The following is a 21,883-nucleotide window of genomic DNA, read 5'->3' on the forward strand; positions in this document are numbered from 1 at the left end:
AGTATGCACATTTAACACATTATGCTGCTTATAAATATTTCTGTAGTAAGACAGTAAAAGGAGGTATATGACAAAGGAAATCAGCAGGAATCTCTTCTGCTACTCTAGGACAAGGTCAAAAGTCACAGACACCAGGTTATAGCCAAAAAATGTATTTGAAATCACAAGCTTTCAGAGTGCTGTTCCTTTGTCAGGTGAAGGGACAGCACTCCAAAAGCTTGTGATTCCAAATAAACCTGTTGGGCTATAACCGAGTGTCATATGACTTTTGAACTTGCCCACACCAGTCCAACACCAGCACCTTCAAATCATGGCTAATCTAGGCCTAGAGCAGAACCATAAATAAGATTGGTGAGTTACTAATTCAAATTGCATTATGTACAGTCAGTGCTGCTATAACACAGCAGTTCCATTCTTGTGCAATCCCATAGTATAAGAAAATTATGCAATAGAAGCACCATTTAAACCAAACAGGGCCAGAACTGTATTATAACCAATTCACGCTTTAAAACTTTGTGCTTTAGAAATAGTGTCCACAGTTCATCAATCGTGTAATAGTGAATTCTGTGTGTTATAGCAGAACAACCTGTAGTCACGATGTTGTGGCGGAAACAGAGACCTGGCTCATGAAAGGGCAGGATTGGGTATCGAATATTCCTGGGCATAAAGTGTTCAAAAAGATAGGAAGGGAAGTAAAAAAGGTAGGATGATGGCATTGATTAAGGAGAACACTGAAGTGCTGGAGAAAGGAGATCCCAAAAGATTCAAGGACAGAATTCATTTGGGCTAGGCAGACTTGGAGCCTAAGCATTTGCTCTGCCCAGAGTCTAGCAAATCTCCACTAACAAAAACTGTCAAAAAAAAAGGCTCAGGATGGAATGTGAGCAGATAACAAGCCAAAGACCTGTCTTTGTGCAGAGCGTAATTGTTAATGAGGTTGTGGAGCTATCCACTACAAGACACTGTTCCACTTGGCATTAAGCTGCAAGCAAAACAAACTGACCACTAAGCTGTGGGACAGCTCTTAGTCTTATTTGCATAGTGCTCTTTCAACTTTGATGTGCTCAATGGCCTTTCCTCATACCATTCTTTATTGTTCTTAAACTACTGGACCATAAGTGAGAACTTGCCCTTAATAAATGAGAATAAGTGTGTTAGATATGTCAGTGATATGCAATTTACATTTTTATGAGAGATAACAAACACAACAGCATTGCTGAATTTCTATTGAGAGTTTATAACTTAGTTAAGAATATGTAACATCCAACTGTAACAGAACTTGAGTTGACATTACCTGTTTAAAGTTTTTTACATAAAGCCAGGATTTTAGACTGCATAGCTCAATCTGATTAAGGCCATATTTACACCAGTATGCACATCTAATGCATAACACTGTTTATAAATATTTTTGTAGCAAGACGGTAGATTAGGTCTGTGACAAAGGAATTTATGCATATTAGCTTTAAAAAGAATCATGGACATGCTAAACAAAATAAACATTAAAATAATTAATTTCATTTTTTATCTTATTAAAAAACAATACATTTGAATATCTTTTACATGCTTACAATGTAATTCTTGTGCAATTATACATGGTTATTTACAACATATGGCGAAACGAGAGGATAACACCTACTCTTGCAGAAAGTATCTCTTACATAAAGTCTTGTAGGTGGAAAATAGTAAAGTAAGATTCCAAATCAAATCAAGGAAATACAATACTCGGATCTGAAAATAACCAAAAAAGATAATACAATACATTGTATCTAAAAGTTTTACAATGAGAAGCTCAACTCAACACTGAAAATTTATAATAAATCTCTGGTTACCAGAAATTATTTAAAACTGCCATTAGATTGCGAACATGAGAAGACAGAACCAAACAGGTAAAATGTACATATAGAAATGACTAAATATATTGGTAACATAGGACAATTGATAATACTGATATCCTGCATGACGTCAGTGTTTGCAGTTTTTATACAGTATGCAAGCTTCATTAAAAAATTGTACCTTTCAGAGCAATATAAAATAACACTTCAGATTTTTAAAGTAATTTGTTACATTCAGTTTAGAAGCCAGTACTTCTTGTACTATTGTTCAACACCAAGTGATTGCTAAAGGCCTCTTAAGAGCAATACAGGGCACAGACATCTGACACTCAATGCTAGTTAAAAATTATACACAATCTTTTCGATGGGTGAGATTTTCATCACACCAACGAAAGAGCAAAATGACAACTAATGCCAACCAGTACTAATGAGAGTGAGAATAACTCAAAGGAGGTTTTGCACCATATTCATTTGGCACCCATGGTGGTATTTTGGATAAAATACAATCCACATTTGTCAACACTTAAAACAAAACCATATCTCCTGTATGTGTCATAGAGTCATAATTTGCCAAAAAGTACTCAAATTGGAAAATTTGTTGCAAGAGGGTACGATATTCATCATGAGGTGTACTTTTGATCAGAAATATAGAAGTCACAAAGTAAATTAGCTTAGTCAAATTTTAAAGATTTATTTTTAAATTAGTACTCTTAGGGTGTAAGGTTCTGAAGGAACGCTGTTTTAATATTTGACAGTTACTTCACTAAAAAGTTTTCTCTAGCACAATGCAGCAAATCTCTACCCATGGGGATTATTTTTTGTTGAAAATCTACATCTTAATAGTCCTTAATATCTGGTTTATTAATTTATTTCAAATAACGTATTAGTGAAGAGTTTCAGTTTTCAAGAAGTGCATTAAAAACTAAAATGTCCCAGATCTGTAACTGGAGTCTGATTGTAGCTGGACTTCAATAAATTGGTGCCCAGGATCTCCAGATTTGCTTTAAAGATCACAATAAGTGGCCTTAAATTAAAGCATAATTTGCAGAGTGTCAGCATCTAAAACAGACTGCTGCATAATCAAGTTCAAGAACTAACTTTGGCTATGAATGAAAAGTTATCTTATAGTGTAAATGTTAATTGCAACACAAACAGACACTGAAGTTGACAATATCAACACTCTGAGCTCTTTTTCATTGATTAAAAAAAAGTCCTGATAAACCACCACAAAAAGTCTCTTCAACAAAAATGAGTTGTACTGTATTGCTCAAATATAAAATAAGCTAGATTTGTGAATTTAATCACTGAGCATGGATGAAATAAAATTGTATCATTTCACTTCTTCAATTAACTTGGGTTTGCTGGGCCTACATTTGGAAGCTTGCTTCTTAGTTCAATCAGGAGGAGAAAGTGAGGACTGCAGATGCTGGAGATCAGAGTTGAAAATGTATTGCTGGAAAAGCGCAGCAGGTCAGGCAGCATCCAAGGAACAGGAGAATTGACGTTTCGGGCATAAGCCCTTCTTCAGGAATGAGGAAAGTGTGTCCAGCGGGCTAAGGTAAAAGGGAGGGAGGAGGGACTTGGGAGAGGGGCGTTGGAAATGCGATTGGTGGAAGGAGGTCAAGGTGAGCATGATAGGCCGGAGTGGGGTGGGGGCGGACAGGTCAGGAAGAAGATTTCAGGTTAGGAACCAACCAACCCAACCACCCCATAGCTCAACACTTCAACTCCCCGTCCCACTCCACCAAGGACATGCAGGTCCTTGGACTCCTCCATCACCAGACCATAGCAACACGACGGTTGGAGGAAGAGCGCCTCATCTTCCGCCTGGGAACCCTCCAACCACAAGGGATAAACTCAGATTTCTCCAGTTTCCTCATTTCCCCTCCCCCCCACCTTGTCTCAGTCAAATCCCTCAAACTCAGCACCGCCTTCCTAACCTGCAATCTTCTTCCTGACCTCTCCGCCCCCACCCCATTCCGGCCTATCATCCTCACCTTGACCTCCTTCCACCAATCGCATTTCCAATGCCCCTCCCCCAAGTCCCTCCTCCCTACCTTTTACCTTAGCCCGCTGGACACACTTTCCTCATTCCTGAAGAAGGGCTTATGCCCGAAATGTCGATTCTCCTGTTCCTTGGATGCTGCCTGACCTGCTGCGCTTTTCCAGCAACACATTTTCAGCTCTTAGTTCAATCACTTTTGTTAAATTTCTAATATTTTAACTTGAATCTGTATTTCATCCTGGTTAACTACTCAGTTACAGTTTGGCATCAACTTTGGCATTTTAACATGGTCATTTGCTATTGTTCAGAGGGAGAAGTTAAACACTCCATTTATGCTTCAAATTAAGCAAAAGTTTGAAGAATTTAATAATTTACAACACAACTTTGCAAAGTTATTGGGTCAGCCGGTCAGTCATTATAGATAAATGAATGATGTTTAAAATCCATAAGCAACCGAGTTTGTTACCAGTTACCATCCACAGCAAAAATGTGATCCCGAATATGCCTGGGAATCTAGTTACATCATTATGCCAAACTCCACACACTTCAGTTTCTTACAAGCAAGAAATAGTCAACTTAAGTGCGCTGAGATAAACTTACATTTTAAATTTCTTTGTACATACCCATCAGGGTACTTGGAGGTATTTGTGGTAGTAGCTGCTGAAAGCTCTGCAATGCTTTCTTTAATGAATTGTGATCACTGTATAGCAAACAAGGATGTATGCAGTAATATTTATACAATAGCTGACATGAAAAATAAAATATGGGAATAAATTGCTTTTGTGAAACCCACAGTCTTGGCTTCAAATCTGAGTGCTTTCTCTTCAGGACTAGGTAGTCAGGGAAATCCATGTAGTTCCTTGCAGCTTCAAAATCATGTGAACCCTCCTGAAACTTGCCCTTAAGGAAGTCACTGATATGCTTTATAAAATGTCTTTCGTGGAGTGCTTTCCATATTGTTAAGGATTTGATTTTCTGCTTTTCCTTCAAAAAAAAAAAAGACAATTTGCTTAAGTAAATAGTTAATGAAGGTTGCTCATGTTGTCCCCCTGTACAAGAAGGGTAGTAGGGACATTCGGGTAACTACAGACCAGTGAGCCTGACGTCGATGGTGGGAAAGTTGCTGGAGAGGGTACTGAGAGATAGGATCTATTTATATTTAGAAAAGAATGAGCTTATCAGTGATAGGCAACATAGTTTTGTGCAGGGGAGATCGTGCCTTACCAACTTAATAGAGTTCTTTGAGGAAGTGACCAAGTTGATAGATGAAGGAAGGGATGTTGATGTCATATACCTGGACTTTAGTAAGGCGTTTGATAAGGTTCCCCATGGTAGACTAATGGAGAACGTGAAGTCATACGGTGTGCAGGGTGTTCTAGCTAGGTGGATAAAGAACTGGTTGAGCAACAGGAGACAGAGAGTAGTAGTTGAAGGGAGTTTCTCAAAATGGAGAAAGGTGTTCCACAGGGGTCAGTATTGGGGCCACTGTTGTTTGTAATATCCATAAATGATCTGGAAGAGGGCACTGTTGTTTGCAGATGACACGAAGATTGGTGGAGTAGCAGAAAGCATAAGGGACTATCAGAGAATACAGGAGGATATAGATAGACTGGAGGGTTAGGTGGAAAAGTGGCAGATGGTTTTCAATCCAGACAAATTTGAGGTGATGCATTTAGGCAAGACTAATGCTAGAGTGAATTATACAATGAACGGAAGAGCTTTGGGAAAAGTTGATGGGCAGAGAGATCTGGGAGTGCAGGTCCATTGTACCCTGAAGGTTGCTGCACAGGTAGATAGAGTGCTCAAGAAGGCATATTGTATGCTTGCCTTCATTGGACGGGATATTGAGTATAAGACCTGGCAAGTCATGTTAAAATTGTACAAGACATTAGTTCGGCCGCATTTAGAGTACTGTGTACAGTTCTGGTCGCCACATTACCAGAAGGATGTGGATGCTTCGGAGAGGGTGCAGAGAAGGTTTACGAGGATGTTGCCTGGTATGGAAGGTGCTAGTTATGAAGAAAGGTTGAGTAGGTTACATTTATTTTAATTAGAAAAAAAAGAGATTGAGGGGGGACCTGATTGAGGTTTACAAAATCATGAAGGGTATAGACAGTGTGAATAGAGACAAGGTTTTTCCCAGGGCGAAGGATTCAATAACGAGAGGTCACACTTTCAAGGTGAGAGGTGGAAAGTTTAACGGGAATACATGCGGCAAGTACATGTATTCACACAGAGGGTGGTAGGCGTTTGGAACGTGTTGCCAGCAGAGGTGGTAGGGGCAGGTACGGTAGATTCATTTAAGATGAGTCTGGATAAATGCATGAGTAGATGGGCAGTAGCAGGATACAGATGCTTAGGAATTGACTGACAGGTTTAGACAGTACATTTGGATCGACTCAGGCTTGGAGGACCGAAGGGCTTGTTCCTGGGCTGTAAATTTTCTTTGTTCTATCAGTATTATTCCATAGAATGTGTTCTGCTATAATAATATTAGGGACTGATAAATATTTCTAGTTTTTTTTGTTAATAAGTTTGGTGACATTTGATTATTCTTATGCCTATATTAAACTCAAGATTCTCCTTAAATCATTGGGACATTACAGTTGCCACAAAATGCATTGCGCGTTGTGACATTGAATGCTATAGGCATAGGTTTCTCATAACTGCCACAAACCTCAACCTCACCACTGATTTTTTTAATGGAGTTGCAGTGGACCAAGGCAGAGTGCAACTGGGGTTGCACTATGCAGAAACCCCAGCTCAGATGCTTCCAACGAGGCAGTTCTATTAAGGTAAGTTGATCAGCAGAGACACACATTATGTAGCCACGTTGCCCTCTGCATTTTAAACAGCTGTGAGGAAGGATGATTTTCCGACCATGATGATCAGCATTAGGTGATAATCAGAGGAAGCCCTGGGATAAAAAGTGTTAAGCACAGGCGGAGTTTATTTGATTGAATTTTGCTTTAAAGGAATTTTTTTTTTGATTGAGGAAATAAGTGCCCTCCTCCTTCTCTGGCCCATACCATTGTAACTCGCTGAGGCATACTGGGATGTCTACCTCCCATATGTAAATGATCACAGGATCTCAGAGGCAGATGGAGATCTTTGCCTTTTCGAGCTGTGCGTTAAACAAATGAGAAGGATGAACGGTTGGAGCAGGTAGCCTAGCCCAAATTTGATGCTTAGCCAGCAATCATATCATTTATTTAGCTGCTATGACTTAACTCCCTTTTCAGATCAAGTGGCAGGTCAGGTGACTGAAAAGTATAAAGAATAGTGAAGAATACTAAAAGATCATTCAGGAGAAAGAAATTAAAGTTTGACAGGAAGCTAACTAGAAAAGTAAAAACAGACAGCAATAGTTTCCACAAGTATATAAAAAGAAAGAAAGTAAATCAAGTCAGTGTTAGTCTGAGAGAGAGAGAGAGAGAGAGAGAGAGAGAGAGAGAAAATGCAGTTAATAGTCATGGAATGATACGTAATGAAGAAGGATTGATAACTGGTCTTGTAGTTAAGGATCCTCTTGGAAGGAGTGACCACAATGTGCTAGAGTTTCATATTTGGATTGGAAAAGTGAAGACAGAGTTGCATACAAAGGTTTTACTGTTGGGTAAAGACAATTATATAGGCTGAGAAAGGAGTTGGCTCAAGTGGACTGGGCAAAAATATTAAAGGGCAGGACAGTTGAAGAACAGTGGTAAATGCTTAGGGAGATACTAAATACCTCTCAATTAAAATATATTCCTGACAGGAAGAGGAATTGTAAAAAGGCTAAAAATCATCCATGGTCTAATATGGAAATCAAGGATAACAGATAGGCAAAGACTAGGGTATATCATACTGCAAAAGTTAGTGGCACTCTGGAGGATTGGGAGAACTTTAAATGTCAGCAAAGGATTACTAAAAACAAAATCAAAAGAGTTAAGATTAATGATGAAAGGAAACTAGCAGAAAACATAAGCACTGATATCAAAAGCTTCTATAAAAAGGAAGCAAATAGTGAAAGCAAATGTTGGCCCTTCAGAGGATGAAAACGGTGAGGTCATAAATGGGAAACTTAGAAATGGCAGAGACACGAAACCAATATGTTGTCTCTCTTTTCTCAGAGGAAGATAATTTCTTCTCCTTAACAAAACATCTTCTACAGAGGAATTTGATGAAATTGCTATAACCAGGCAAAAGGTATTAAGTAAACTGATGGGATTAAAGGCAGGTACGCCTGATGGCTTGCATCCTAACATATTAAAGGAGGTGGTAGCACAGATAGTGGATGCATTAGTTATGATATTCCAAAATTCTCTGGATTCTGGAAAGGTACCAGTGGACTGGAAACATGCTAACGTGACACCCTTATTCAAAAACAAAGATGGGCACAAAATGAGAAACTACAGACCAGCTAGTTTGCTTGACCTCTATGGTAAGAAAATTGCTGGAGTCAATGGGTGGGTTGGGCTTCGGCAGGTCAGTGTGGACTTGTTGGGCTGAAGGGCCTGTTTCCACACTGTAAGTAATCTAAACTAATCTAATCTAATCATAAAGGAGGACATAACTAAACACTTGGAAAAACAAAGCTTAATTCACAAGTATCAGCAGAGTTTCATGAAGGACAAGTTGTGCTTGACAAATTTGGAGTTCTTTGAGGATGTAACCAGCAAGGTAGATAATGGATATCTGATGGGTGTGGTATATCTAAACTTCCAAAAGGCATTTGACAAGGTGCCACTTAAAAGACTGATCTAGAAAGTTATATTCCATGGGGTTAAAGATCGAATATTGGTTTAGATAGAGGATTGGCTAACTGACAGAAAGCAGAGAATGAGAATAAATAGGTCCTTCTCTAACTATTGGGGTGTCACAGGGTTCAGTTCTCAGACCTCAACTATTTACAATCTACATAAATAATCCACAAGCAGGGACAGAGTGCAATATAGCAAACTTTGCAGGTGTTACTTAAATAAATGGGAAATGAGGAGATAAACAGTTTACAGATGGATATTGACAGGCTAGGAGAATGGGAGCCAGAATCTGGCAGGTGGGGTTTAATGTGGGTAAGTGCAAGGTTATCCATTTGGCTAGAAAATAAAAGGGCAAGTTATTATTTTAAAATGGGAAACACACTCAAATGTGCATCAGTACAGAAGGATATGGGCATCTTTGTGCTTGAATTGCAGAAAGTGGATATGCAGGTGCAGCATATAACAAGAAAGCAAATGAAATCCTGGTACTTATTGCAAAAGAATTGAATTACAAAAGTAAACAAGTGTTGTGCCAATTATCTAACATGTTAGTGAGACCACGCCTGGAGTTTTGGCCTTCTTACTTGACAAAAGATGTGGTGGCACTGAGGGTAGTTCAGAGGAGATTCACCAAGTTGAGGGTGGTGTGTGTATGGAATAAGCTGCCAGAGGAAGTGGTGGAGGCTGGTCCAATTACAACATTTAAAAGGCATCTGGATGGGTATATGAATAGAAAGGGGTTACAGGGAAATGGGCTGGGTGCTGGCAAATGAGGTTAGATTAATTTAGAATTTCTGGTTGACATGGACAAGTTGGACTGAAGGGTCTGTTGCCATGCTGTACATCTCCAAGACATTGTGATTCTATAATTCCAGGGATGAAAGCGCTGCCATACGAGGAGAGGTTGAATAGCTTGGGCTTGTCATCGCTGGAGTTCTAAAGAATGAGGGTGGATCTGACTGAGGATTTTTTTTCATTCATGGGATATGGGCATCGCTGGCCAGGCCAGCATGTATTACCTATCCCTAATTACCCAGAAGGCAGTTAAGTGTCAACCACATTGCTGAGAGTCTGGGGTCACTTGTAGGCCAGACAAGTAAGGGTGGCTGTTTCCTTTCCTTATGGGCATTAGTGAATTAGATGAAAAGTGGGATAAAGAACTATGGGGAGCAGGCAGGAGATGGCGGATCAGGCTTGAGGGGCTGAATTGCATATGGCAGCTCTTAATTCCTATGCTCCTAGTAGTAGAAAATATGGAAATGGCGGATGAAATGAACAAATATTTTGCCTGTCTTCACCACAGGGATAGAAAAAAACCCAGTAACAGTTCTAAGTCAGGAGGTGGAATGGAGGGAGGAATTTAGTGAAATTACAATCACAAGGAAGGTGGTACTAAGCAAGTTGATAGAGCTGTGGTCTGGGCTAACACATCTTCATATCCAGACAGACATCATCCTAGGTTGATAAAAGAGGGTGCTTTTTGAAGAAACAGATGTGTTGGTTAATTTTCCAAAATTTACTCGCTAGAAAGGTTCCATCAGACTGCAAAGTAGCAGATATACCTCTTCCAACCAATAAAGCAGGGATGCAGAAGTTAGGAAAATGGTGCGGATGGAGTTAAATCAACAATTAAAGAAGTATAATTGGGTACCTAGAAAAACTCTAAGTCATTGGGGAAGGTCAGCATGGTTTTGTAAAAAGAAAATTATGTTCAATTTGTTGAAGCTCCTTGAAGCAGTTACTCACGCTGTGGATGAGAAGAACCCACTGACTTATTTGGATCCAGAAGGAATTTGCTTAAAAGTGTGTTGCTGGAAAAGCGCAGCAGGTCAGGCAGCATCAAAGGAACAGGAAAATCGACGTTTCGGGCATAAGCCCTTCTTCAGGAATGGGAAGGGTGTGCCAAGCAGGCTAAGATAAAAGGTAGGGAGGAGGGACTTGGGGGAGGGGCATTGGGAATACGATAGGTGGAAGGAGGTTAAGGTGCGGGTGATAGGTCGGAGAGGGGGTGGGGGTGGAGAGGTCGGGAAGAAGATTGCAGGTCAAGAAGGTGGTGCTGAGTCTGAGAGTTGGGACTGAGAAAAGGTGGGGGGAGGGGAAATGAGAAAGCTGGAGAAATCTGCATTCATCCCTTGTGGTTGGACGGTTCCTAGGCGGAAGATGAGGCGTTCTTCCTCCAGGCGTCGTGTTGCCATGGTCTGGCGATGGAAGAAGCCAAGGACCTGCATGTCCTTGGCAAAGTGGGAGGGGGAGTTAAAGTGTTCAGCCACGGGGCGGTTGGGTTGGTTGGTGCGGGTGTCCCAGAGGTGTTCTCTGAAACGTTCTGCAAGTAGGCAGCCTGTCTCCCCAATGTATAGGAGGCCACATCGGGTGCAGCGGATGCAGTAAATGATGTGTGTGGAGGTACAGGTGAATTTCTGATGGATTATGGAAGGATCTCTTGGGGCCTTGGAGGGAAGTGAGAGGGGAGGTGTGGGTGCAAGTTTTGCATTTCTTGCGGTTGCAGGGGAAGGTGCCAGGAGTGGAGGTTGGGTTGGTGGGGGTGAGGATCTGAGGATCTGACGAGGGAGTCGTGGAGGGAGTGGTCTTTCCGGAACGCTGATAGGGGTGGGGAGGGAAATATATCCTTGGTGGTGGGGTCTGTTTGGAGGTGACGGAAATGACGAAGGATGATACAATGTATCTGGATGTTGGTGGGGTGGTATGTGAGGACCAGTGGGGTTCTGTCCTAGTGGCGATTGGAGGGGCGGGGTTCAAGGGCGAAGGAGCGGGAAGTGGAGGAGATGCGGTGAAGAGCATCGTCAACCATGTCTGAGGGGAAATTGCGGATTTTGAAGAAGGACGGCATCTGGGTCGTTCGGTATTGGAATTGGTCCTCCTGGGAGCAGATGCGGCAAAGTCGAAGGAATTGGGAATATGGGATAGCGTTTTTACAGTGGGCAGGGTGGGAGGAGGTGTAATCTAGGTAGCTGTGGGAGTCAGTTGGTTTATAGTAAACATCCGTGTTGAGTCGGTCGTCCGAGATAGATATGGAGAGGTCTAGGAAGGGGAGGGAGGAGTCTGAGATGGTCTAGGTAAATTTGAGGTCGGGATGGAAGGTGTTAGTAAAGTGGATGAATGCACTCCACCTCCTCCATGAGTTTCGCTTCCCTGGCCCCCAACGCCTTATCTTACACATCTCCTTCCAGAAGGTATCTGCTAAAGTACCATATGAAAGGTTATAAAAGGGCAGAGCAGTAGCTTATTATAGAGGCGATAACATATTAGCATTGATAGAAGATTGGTCAAAAACAGAAGGAAGCAAAAACAGGTTTTTTTCTGGTTGGCAGGATGTGGAGTTCTGTTGGGGTTGTGCTGAGGCCTTAATTTTTAATGATTTATATCAACTTGTTAGATGAGTGGAATGTAGGCATGGGAGCTAAATTTGCAGAATACACAATAGGTAGGAAAGTATGCTGTGAAGAGGAAGAATGCACACAGATATACACGTTTGAGTGAATGGGCAAAAAAAACTTGCAAATGGAGTATAACATGGGAAATGTGAAGTTGTTCACTTCAATGGGAAGAATAAAAAAGGTGAGTACTTAAATGAAGAATGATGGCACAGTTCTGAGGTGTAGAGGGATCTAGGTGTTCTAGTGCAAGAGTCACAAAAATATAGCACATAGGTACAGCTAGTGATTAAGTCGGTTAATATTCTTCACTATGGAAAGAATTGAACATAAACTTAAAGTTGTTTCATTTATACAGAACACTGGTGCGATTACATTTTAAATACTGTCTGTACATTTGGTCTGCTTATTTAAAAAGGAAAAGATTTACCAGATTGATACGGGGACTGAGGAATTTGTCTTATGAGAAAAGCTTGGAGAGATTGGAATTCTGAAGAACGAGAGGTGACTTGAGCGATCTTGACAAATTGGTTATGAAAAAGGATTTTGCCTTTTGTCAGTGAGTCCAGAACTAGGACTGTTCATTTAAAATTTAGAAGTCACTCTTCTAGGACAACAATGAGCAGAATTTTTTCTCAGCATATTGTGAGACTTTGGAACTCTGTTTCAGAAGGCAGTAGAGGTGGGATCATTGAATATTTTTAAAGGTGAAGGTAAATAACTATTGGCTTAATTAAAATGTTTTTACATTTCTATCACTAATCTCTGGTAGAAAGTGCAAACAGGTGACTGAATCAGTATTATAAACCACACTAAGTCAGAATCCTGTGCTGTTGATAGGGAGGGAGGGCACAAGATTATATCCAAGGACTGAAACATTTGGCTTGCATGAAAATTACCATTTTGGGTAAAGACTGTACAAAACAGTTGACAGTTATGAAGCAATAACAATCAAAGTTGTGGCGACTTCAGGAAAGTCGGGCAAGGTAAGTGAATGGAAGCATGTTTATTAAAAAAATCTTATTTATTGGCCTTGCAAGCCAAAGAACAAATTTACATGCATGGACTTACAAGTTAAACTTCTTTGGAAGAGTATCTTTACCCCCGTTTGTTTTGTGTTCATTGGAGTTCGCTGAATAAAAACGAGAAGAACAAGTTGGCAGGCTGGCAGTACCTCCAGAACTTGAAGAATGACTCTGAAGCATCCCATCTAAAGTGAAGTATAACATATTAGGACATATGTATACGCAATGGGGCACTGATACCATTTGCTTTTTTTTCTGTTGACAATCTTATAAAATTGACATGTTTCAGGCAGAATGTAATGTTACAATACACGAACAAAAACGTTATTTTGTTTACATAATCAAGTATTTGTATTTCCCAGAGCATACTTCTAGCTGTTAATATATGACATAAATATAACAACTCATTGGTACAACCAGAATCTATTTGCAGTCATCACTTTTGTAAGTACTCTCACATATCAGTTTGGCTCAGAATTCAGAGTGAAGTCCATGGATTTCAGACTACACTCTAAACTTGAGCAGATAGTTTAAATTGGTGCTTGAGTTTAGGAAAGGGCTGTCTTTCAAATAAGACACTGAGAGGACACCTCAGTTTCCAATCTCTAAAAACTGAGAAGAAACTACATAGCTATTCTTAAAAAAAAAATTGCCTGGCGTCCTGACCAACATCCTTCCCTCAATCTGTTCAACTTATTCACTGACGACCCTTCTATACGGTCAGAGACAACAGAACCACACAAATCTCTGCCTAGCAATAAAGTTCCAGGAGCTGAGACTATCCTAGCTGAGGTCACCAAGGCTGAAAGGAAATACCTGGTGAAGAAGCTCATTGAACTGTTTCAGTTTAAAGGGGAGCAAGGAACCATATAGCACAAATAAAGATGCCTGTACCTGTACAAGCAAAAATGAACTTGTCAAATATGTAAAGGAAGCTATTCAACCTCAGACAACTCTCTGGGCAATGGCCAAGTTCTCTAAGGATATAGTTCACAATTTCCTGTTTGCTGATGATCATGCATGACATGCAATGTCACATGAATTTGTTCCCCAGTGCATATGTCAATTTCAATCTTATAGCACCAAAAAAACAAAAGTAACATACAGGCCTAATTCAGAAAATCCTTAATTAAATCATTGCAAGGTCATTGATCTATGCAACATTTCATCAATGAAGAGCCACATGCAAGAATTGTCAAAACAAAAAGTCCAGCCTTATTGACAGACTTCAAATATCTGAGAGTCTGCCTAATGAACTAGAATTTCCTAGCAATGGTTTCCAACCTTTTCAATATCTTGCACAATTGAGTAAGACACCAATTTCCTTGGCATACCCACTTTTCCAGCTGAATTGACTCCTCATACACATCACTTTAACTGTGGTTGCAGTCTCATGAGACAGGTTTGCAATAAAACACAAACAACAAACTATATAAGGGTCAAATGCATTAATCTTTCAAATTTATTTAACATTGATTTTCATTATCTTTGTACAAAATTTTGTGGCACACTTGGACAGTTCTCACATCACACCGGTGTGCTGCAGCAGTCCACTACTGAGGGCTGAGGACTATGGTACACTCTCATGGCAGTCAAAGGAAGTGGTTCAGGATATTTGAAAAGGCTCTGCTTAAGAGTTTTAATTTCAACTGAGAGTTGTGGGAGAAGCTCACACATCTGACGAAAAAAAGTGCAACCTGAGCCTCCTTTGAAAGGAGTGCAGGGAATGAGAAAAAGCAAGGGGAGAAAATACTGAGTAGCGACTTGTTCAAAATCTAATTGTCTGCAGAGTCCTGTCCTATTCGCAGCAGAACCTTCCAGCTGCAGCTTGGCCACTGCCATTACCTACATACCCACTGGGATTCTACTGAACACCCCAAATGGTAAAGATGGCTATTTTCATCTCAAAAGGACAAACAAGACAATGAAAATAAATTACCTGATCATTTACCTTACTATTCATGTCATTTTATTTGCACAAATTAATAGCTTCATTTGCTTACCAAACAATAGCAAGATATACATCACAAATGCAAGATTTTTGTACATTAACAATTATATATCTGCTTGCACAATGTTCAATCTTTCTGATAATCATGGTTATCCTCCAGGACAATGACACATTTATACTTATTATTAAAATCTGATTAATCATTTCTTCTATTTGATTTTTTATACACAAAATATAGTGTCAGACAACATGGGAGGCAGTCATTTGGTCCTTCAAGCTCACACTGGAAATGCATTCTTCAATTGTCTTTTTGAAGTGTACACAAATGATTGTGATGCTGCAAAAAAAAATGCGAATTATCTACTTACCAAATGACAGTAGAGCATTTTTTGTAGTTGTAGCAATTTGAGAATTTGATGCTGCTGAAGTAAGTTTCCTTGAATACAAACATTGCATGTGTGATTAGGAATGTGAGATGCTCTATTTACATTTCAATTAAAATAATTTGACTTAAAATATACATAAGAAGCTAGGATTTATGCAAATGATGAATCTCACTGCTCACCATCCATTAACCTTACCCATTTCTGTGAGCTTTTAATTTAAATGTTAAAGCGCTACAAGTGGCATATTGTGTTGTGCCCTTTAAAGCAGCAAGAAACTGAAAAGGGCAAGCCCCTCAATTAACCAGAATGAACAGTTCAGGAATAACAGAGAATCTGAACCAATAAGTATCAGTTAAACTAACGAATTCAGTGTTAGGTCAGATAATAAAAGAAGAGAAAAAAGATGGGAAGAACGATTGGATGAGAAGACTGTTGGATAGTGTTATGGGATAGGGGTGGGGGTGGGGGGACCTGCCAGGAAAAGCCTCAGCGACCAGGTCTCTGTGGCTCAGAAGGGAAGGGGGTAGAATAGGAGAGCGATGGTGATAGGTGATTCAATGGTAAGAGGAACAGGCAAGAGATTCTGTGGTCACGAACGAAACCCCTGGGTGGTATACTGCCTCCTGGTTGCCAGGATTAGGGATGTCTTGGACCGAGTCTACAGGATTCTTAAGGGGGATGGTAAGCAGCCAGAAGTCATAGTACCTGTTGGTACAAATGACAGTGCTACGAAAAGGGATGAGGACCTGAAAAGGGAATATAGGGAGTTAGGTTGAAAGCTAAAGGCAGGACGAGCAGAATAGTAATCTCAGGATTGCTACCGGTGCCATGGGCTAGTGAGGCTAGGAACAGAGAGAGAGTGCAGATGAACATGTGGCTGCAGGGCTGGTGTAGGAGGGAGGGCTTCAGATATCTTTGGGATACCTTCTGGGGAAGGTGGGACCTGTACAAGAAGGATGGGTTGCACCTGAACTGAAGGAGTAATAATATGCTGGGCGGGAGGTTTGCATGAGTTCTTCGGGAGAGTTCAAACTAGTAACTAGTTTGGCGGGGGGGGGAGGTTGGGAACCGGAGCTGCAGATCTGAGGATGGAGCAGCTAGTGTATAGCCAGATACAGTGTGCAGAGAGTCCGTGAGGAGGGACAGACTGTTGATAGGGCAAACTCGCAGTCAGTGTGATGGGATGAAATGTGTCTATTTTTACTCAAGTAACATCAAGAATAAGGATGGTGAACGAAGAGCATGGATCAGTACTTGGAACTATGATGTTGTGGCCGCTACAGAGACTTGGATATCACAGGGACAGGAATGGTTGTTGGATGTTCCAGGTTTAGATGGTTCAAAAGGAATGGGGAGGGGGGGTTGGGGGTAGATAAAAGTGGTGAGGGAGTGGCATTGCTAACTAAGGATAGTATCACAGCTACAGAAAGGGAGGTCATCGAGGAGGGTTTGTCTACAAAGTGAGTATGGGTTCAAGTCACAAACAGGAAGGAGCAGTCACTTTACTGGGAGTTTTCTACAGACACCCCAATAGCAGCAGAGACAGGGAGGAGTAGATTGGGAGACAGGTTTTGGAAAGGTGCAGAAACAACAGGGATGTTGTCATGGGTAATTTTAACTTCCCTAATAATGATTGGAACCTCCTTAGTTCCAATAGTTTGGATGGAGCAGTTTTTGTCAGGTGTATCCAGGAAAGATTTTTGACTCAATGTGTAGATCGGTTGATGAAAGGGGAGGCCACACTGGATTTTGTGGTTGGCAACGAACCAAGCTAGGTGTCAGATCTCTCAGTGGGAGTGTATTTCAGTAATAGTGATCACAACTTCCTGACCTTTACTATAGTCATGGAGAGGGATAGCAGCAGATGGTATGGGAAAGTATTTAATTGGAGGAGGGGGGGGGGAAAACTACAATGCTATTAGGCAGGAACTGGAAACAGACATTCTCAGGAAAATGCACAACAGAAATGTGGAGGTTGTTTAGGGAGCACTTGCTGATAGTGCTGGATAGCTTTGTCACACTTAGGCAAGGAAGGGATGGTAAGGCGAAGGAACCTTAGGTGACAAGGGATGTGGAACAGTTAGTCAAGAGGAAGAAGAAAGCTTACTTACGGCTGAGGAGGCAAGGATCAGACAGGGCTCTAAAGGGTTACTGGGTGGCCAGGAAGGAACTGAAGAATGGACTTAGGAGAGCTAGAAGGGAGCAAGAAAAAGCTTCACCGGGTAGAATTAAGAAAAACCCTAAGGCACTTATGTGAGCAGCAAGAGGATGGCCAGAGTGAGGGTAGGAACAATCAGGGATAGTGGAGGGAACTTATGCCTGGAGTTGGAGGAGGTAGGGGAGGTCCTTTATAAATACTTTGCTTCAGTATTCACTACTGAGAGGGACCTTGAGGTTTCTGAGGACAGCGTGAAAAGGCTGATATGCTCAAACAGTTTGATGTTAAGAAGGAGGATGTGCTGAAAATTTTGAAAAACATAAGGATAGATAAGTAAGTCCCCTGGGCCAGACTGGATATACCCTAGGTTACTACAGGGGGTGAGGGAAAAGATTGCTACGCCTTTGGTGATGATCTTTACGTCCTCACTGTGCACTGGAGTAGTGCCAGATGATCAGAGAGTGACAAATGTTACTCCCCTGTTCAAGAAAGGGAATAGGGATAATCCTGGGAATTACAGACCAGGCAGTCTTACATCTATGGTGGGCAAATTATTGGAGGGGATTCTGAAAGACAGGATTTATGATTATGGGAAAACCAGTTTGATTTGAGATAGTCAGCATGTCTTTGTGAGGGGCAGGTCATGTCTCATAAGCCTTATTGAATTCTTTGAGGATGTGACAAAATACATTGATGAAGGTAGAGCAGTGGATATGGTATACGTGGATTTTAGCAAGGCATTTGATAAGGTTCCCCATGGTAGGCTCATTCAGAAAGTAAGAAGGCATGGGATATAGAGAAATTCTGGATACAGAATTGGCTAGCTCATAGAAGACAGAGGGTGGTGGGAGATGGACATATTCAGCTTGGAGCTCAGCGGCCAGTGGTGTTCCGCAGGGATCTGTTCTGGGTCCTCTGCTCTTTGTGATTTTTATTCGTGACTTGGATGAGGAAGCGGAAAGGTTAGTTAGTAAGTTTGCTGATGACACAAGCATTGGTGAGCGGTGGATAGTGTGGAGGGCTGTTGTAGGTTGAAATGGGACATTGACAGGATGCAGAACTGGGCTGATAACTGGCAGATGGAGTTCATTCTGGAAAAGTGTGAAGTGATTCATTTTAGAAGGTCGAATTTGAATGCAGAATACAGGGTTAAAGGCAGGATTCTTGGCAGTGTGGAGGAACAGAGGGATCTTGGGGCCCATGTCCATAGATCCCTCAAAGTTGCCACCCAAGTTGATTGGTTAAGGTGTGTTGTCTTTCATTAGCAGAGGGATTGAGTTTAAGAGCTGTGAGGTTATGCTGCAGCTCTACAATGCCCTGGTTAGATCATTCTTGGAATACTGTGTTCAGTTCTGGTCACCTCATTACAGGAATGTTGTGGAAGCTTTAAAGAGGATGCAGAGGAGATTTATCAAGCTGCTGCCTGGACTGGAGGGCAGGTCTTATGAAGAAAGGTTGAGGGAGCTAGAACTTTTCTCATGGGAGCGAAGAAGGATGAGAGGTGACTTGATAGTGGCTTATAAGATGATGAGGGGGATAGGTAGAATGAATAGTCAAAGACTTTTACTCAGGGCAGAAATAGCTATGACAAAGGGACTTAATTTTAAGCTGATTGGAGGAAGGTTCAGAGCGGATGTCAGGGGTTGGTTCTTTACACAGAGTGGTGGGTGCATGGAATGCACTATCAGCACTGGTAGCAGACTCAGATAGATTAGAGACATTTAAGTGATTCTTGGGTAGGCACATGGAATATAGCAAATTGAAGGGTATGTAGGTTAGTTTGATCTTAGAGTAGGATAAAAGGTTGACACAACATCAAGGGCCCAAGGACCTGTACTATGCTATATTGTTCTATGCTCTATGTTTTAAGACAGCTAAAAGAGGTTTAGAAAATGTTTAAACATGCCTATTTTTTTAAAGATTTCCAGAAACAATTAAAAGCTGATGGAATGGATTCAATTCTTGGAGAATGTTCAATTGCAGTGTCAAAAAAATTGCTTGGCAATAGGAAAACTTATGCTCTTAGATTGAAATAGACAAGCAATAATTTTCTTTGAAAAATTCAGTCCATAATTACAAAACTGTTCAGTAAAATTAGAAGGGAAGTCAGATGAGGAGGTGAATTTTTGTACAGAAGAAGGCAGAATAGTACATCTTGTAAAGTAGGTCCAGATATTTTGTATTGAATTTTACATTTGCACATGCCTGAGGTTGCTATCTGATTTGCATATAAATGACAATGGAAGTTGTTAGCATCACTGTTATACTTAGATTAAAATCTGATCCATTATTTAAATGCTCAGCTTCACAGACAGCCACTCGGGTGCCAGGACGGCAAGGTGTCCAGTAAGTAACATGCCGGATAAGTAGCGCAAAGTAGGAAAGAGATTGGTTAAGTGATGAAGGCAGTCAAAATGGGTGGGGATATTTGGCCTGCTGCGCAGTCAAGTGCTTGTGGTGGTGGTGGTACTGTTTTTTGCCTTTGGGTGGGGGAAGAGGGGGCCTTTGCAGGGTCAGAGTCTAGTGGTGACTATAAGGGTTTTCTAGGAATTCTGTAGGGTCTCAATGCACAACTCCCAGCTATGCTGCAGAAGTGACTATCTGCCTTTTGGGAAACCTGGACCATATTATGTACAAAGTATGCACTAAAGTCAAATCAGTACCTAGTTGAAACTATCTATTAGTGATTGTAAATTACCTGGCCACAAGGTCACGAGTAATCTGCCTAACGTTATGATGCTATCAGTAGAAATGATTAAGAGCCACAACGAAATGTATCATAGACACAACTAATTTTGTAGAGGACTAAGAACTCCCCAAAAATAAACCAGAAATGTTTATTGCTAAATTAACTCAAAATACAAAATTATTTATATTTACACAAAGAAATATTTCTGTATTATATACCTGCTAAATACAATTTTTGCTTTGAGAACTAGGTGGTGCTATTGTTTAGATTAACAAATCCGATTTTCTCAAATCAAAATCAAATTATTTGTGTTGATATAATTTTTGTGGATAGAAAGAAACACAAACAAGTGATGTTTATAACTTGCCCCTAGCTTTAAGGCATTTGCCTAATTTGACCTTACTTACATTGTGGATTTATCAGTGGTGATTTTTGGAGGAGCTACCCGACCACCAAGTGAACGACTACGACCTAACTTAGTCTTCCTCTTCCCATCTTTGTTAAAAGATGAAACTGGCAAAGAAAAACAAATTATTTAATTTTGATCTTGAATGCAAGGGTGAAGAAGAACAAGTAACAGAAGAAATCAATTGCATCAGTTTGAGAAAAAGTACACTGTAATACAGACCTCATTCCCCCTCCCCCCACCTTACCCCAGTTCCAACCTTCCAGCTCAGTACCATCCTCATGACCTGTCCTACCTGTCAAATCTTCCTTCCCACTTATCCGCTCCACTCTCCTTTCTGACCTATCACCTACATCCCCACTTCCATCCACCTATTGTACTCTTGGCTACCTTCTCCCCAGCCCCATCCCACCTCCCATTTATCTCTCCAACCTGGAGGGTCCCTGCCTCATTCCTGATCAAGGGCTTTTGCCTAAAATGTTGATTTTCCTGCTGCCTGACCTGTTGTGCTTTTCCAGCACCACTCTAATCCAGACTGCAATCAGTCTGGCCAATTCAGCTCTTATCTGTTGTTTTGGTGAAGTAATGCCAGCAGATTAACACAGTTCAAGAAAACACCCGATGATGATGTCGCTGTGTTTTTGACTTCAGCTAGTCTGTGGCTTCTGCCTTTACATATCACCCACAGAACCTCAAGCATCTCTGCTCTTCTACCATTATGTAGTAACATAATGGCATGCCAATTCAAAAAGTAATTCCAGTTGCTGTCATTGTGAACATATGACAGGGAGGGACTCCTAAAAACTTTAATTGCACTTCAAGGGACAGTACTGCAATCAAATACAATGCTGGATTCAATAAGAAGAACTCAAAGAAAGTTGCTATAAGATACCAGAAACTGCTGTTATGGAGATGTCAGTATAATACAAACTACATTGGACCAAAATTGTAGATCCAAAATCCACACCAGTGCATTATTTGTGTAACTCAAGATAACTTGCATGAGTTGATTTTTCACATGGGTGGAACTTTGCAAATGGGTATGAGGTTTTTGATGACAATATCTGAGAGAGGACACAAAAGAAGCTTGTAAACATCATGTTTTAACATACATTGGATATATTCAAATTCCCTCTGAGAAAACAGTGGAATTTCCATAATCATGCTAACAATTCTCTGCAAATTCTGAGCCATCTTAACAGTTAAGCTGATGCAAGTTGGAACTTGGTTAAGATAACTGATGGATATCATGATTGGGGACAGTTACCAGCCCGTGTGGCTGCTTTGTTTATCTTAT

General features: G+C 40.8%; 1 protein-coding gene across 6 annotated transcripts in view; it reads right to left on the minus strand.

The window, feature by feature from the left end:
- Positions 1-3,995: 3,995 nt before the first annotated feature.
- The window catches only part of ppp4r4 (protein phosphatase 4, regulatory subunit 4), a 185,097-nt gene continuing 167,209 nt past the window's right edge, over positions 3,996-21,883 (minus strand). For all 6 annotated transcript variants that reach the window (XM_072568280.1, XM_072568279.1, XM_072568278.1 and 3 more), the window contains 4 exons: positions 20,588-20,693; positions 15,316-15,383; positions 13,043-13,181; positions 3,996-4,821 (listed from right to left, as the gene is read on the minus strand). In XM_072568280.1, the coding sequence (XP_072424381.1) occupies positions 4,797-4,821; positions 13,043-13,181; positions 15,316-15,383; positions 20,588-20,693 (338 nt within the window). In that variant the 3' untranslated portion in view covers positions 3,996-4,796. The remainder of the gene's footprint in view (positions 4,822-13,042; positions 13,182-15,315; positions 15,384-20,587; positions 20,694-21,883) is intronic.

This window comes from Chiloscyllium punctatum, chromosome 4, assembly GCF_047496795.1.
Source record: "Chiloscyllium punctatum isolate Juve2018m chromosome 4, sChiPun1.3, whole genome shotgun sequence".
Lineage (NCBI taxonomy): Eukaryota > Metazoa > Chordata > Chondrichthyes > Orectolobiformes > Hemiscylliidae > Chiloscyllium > Chiloscyllium punctatum.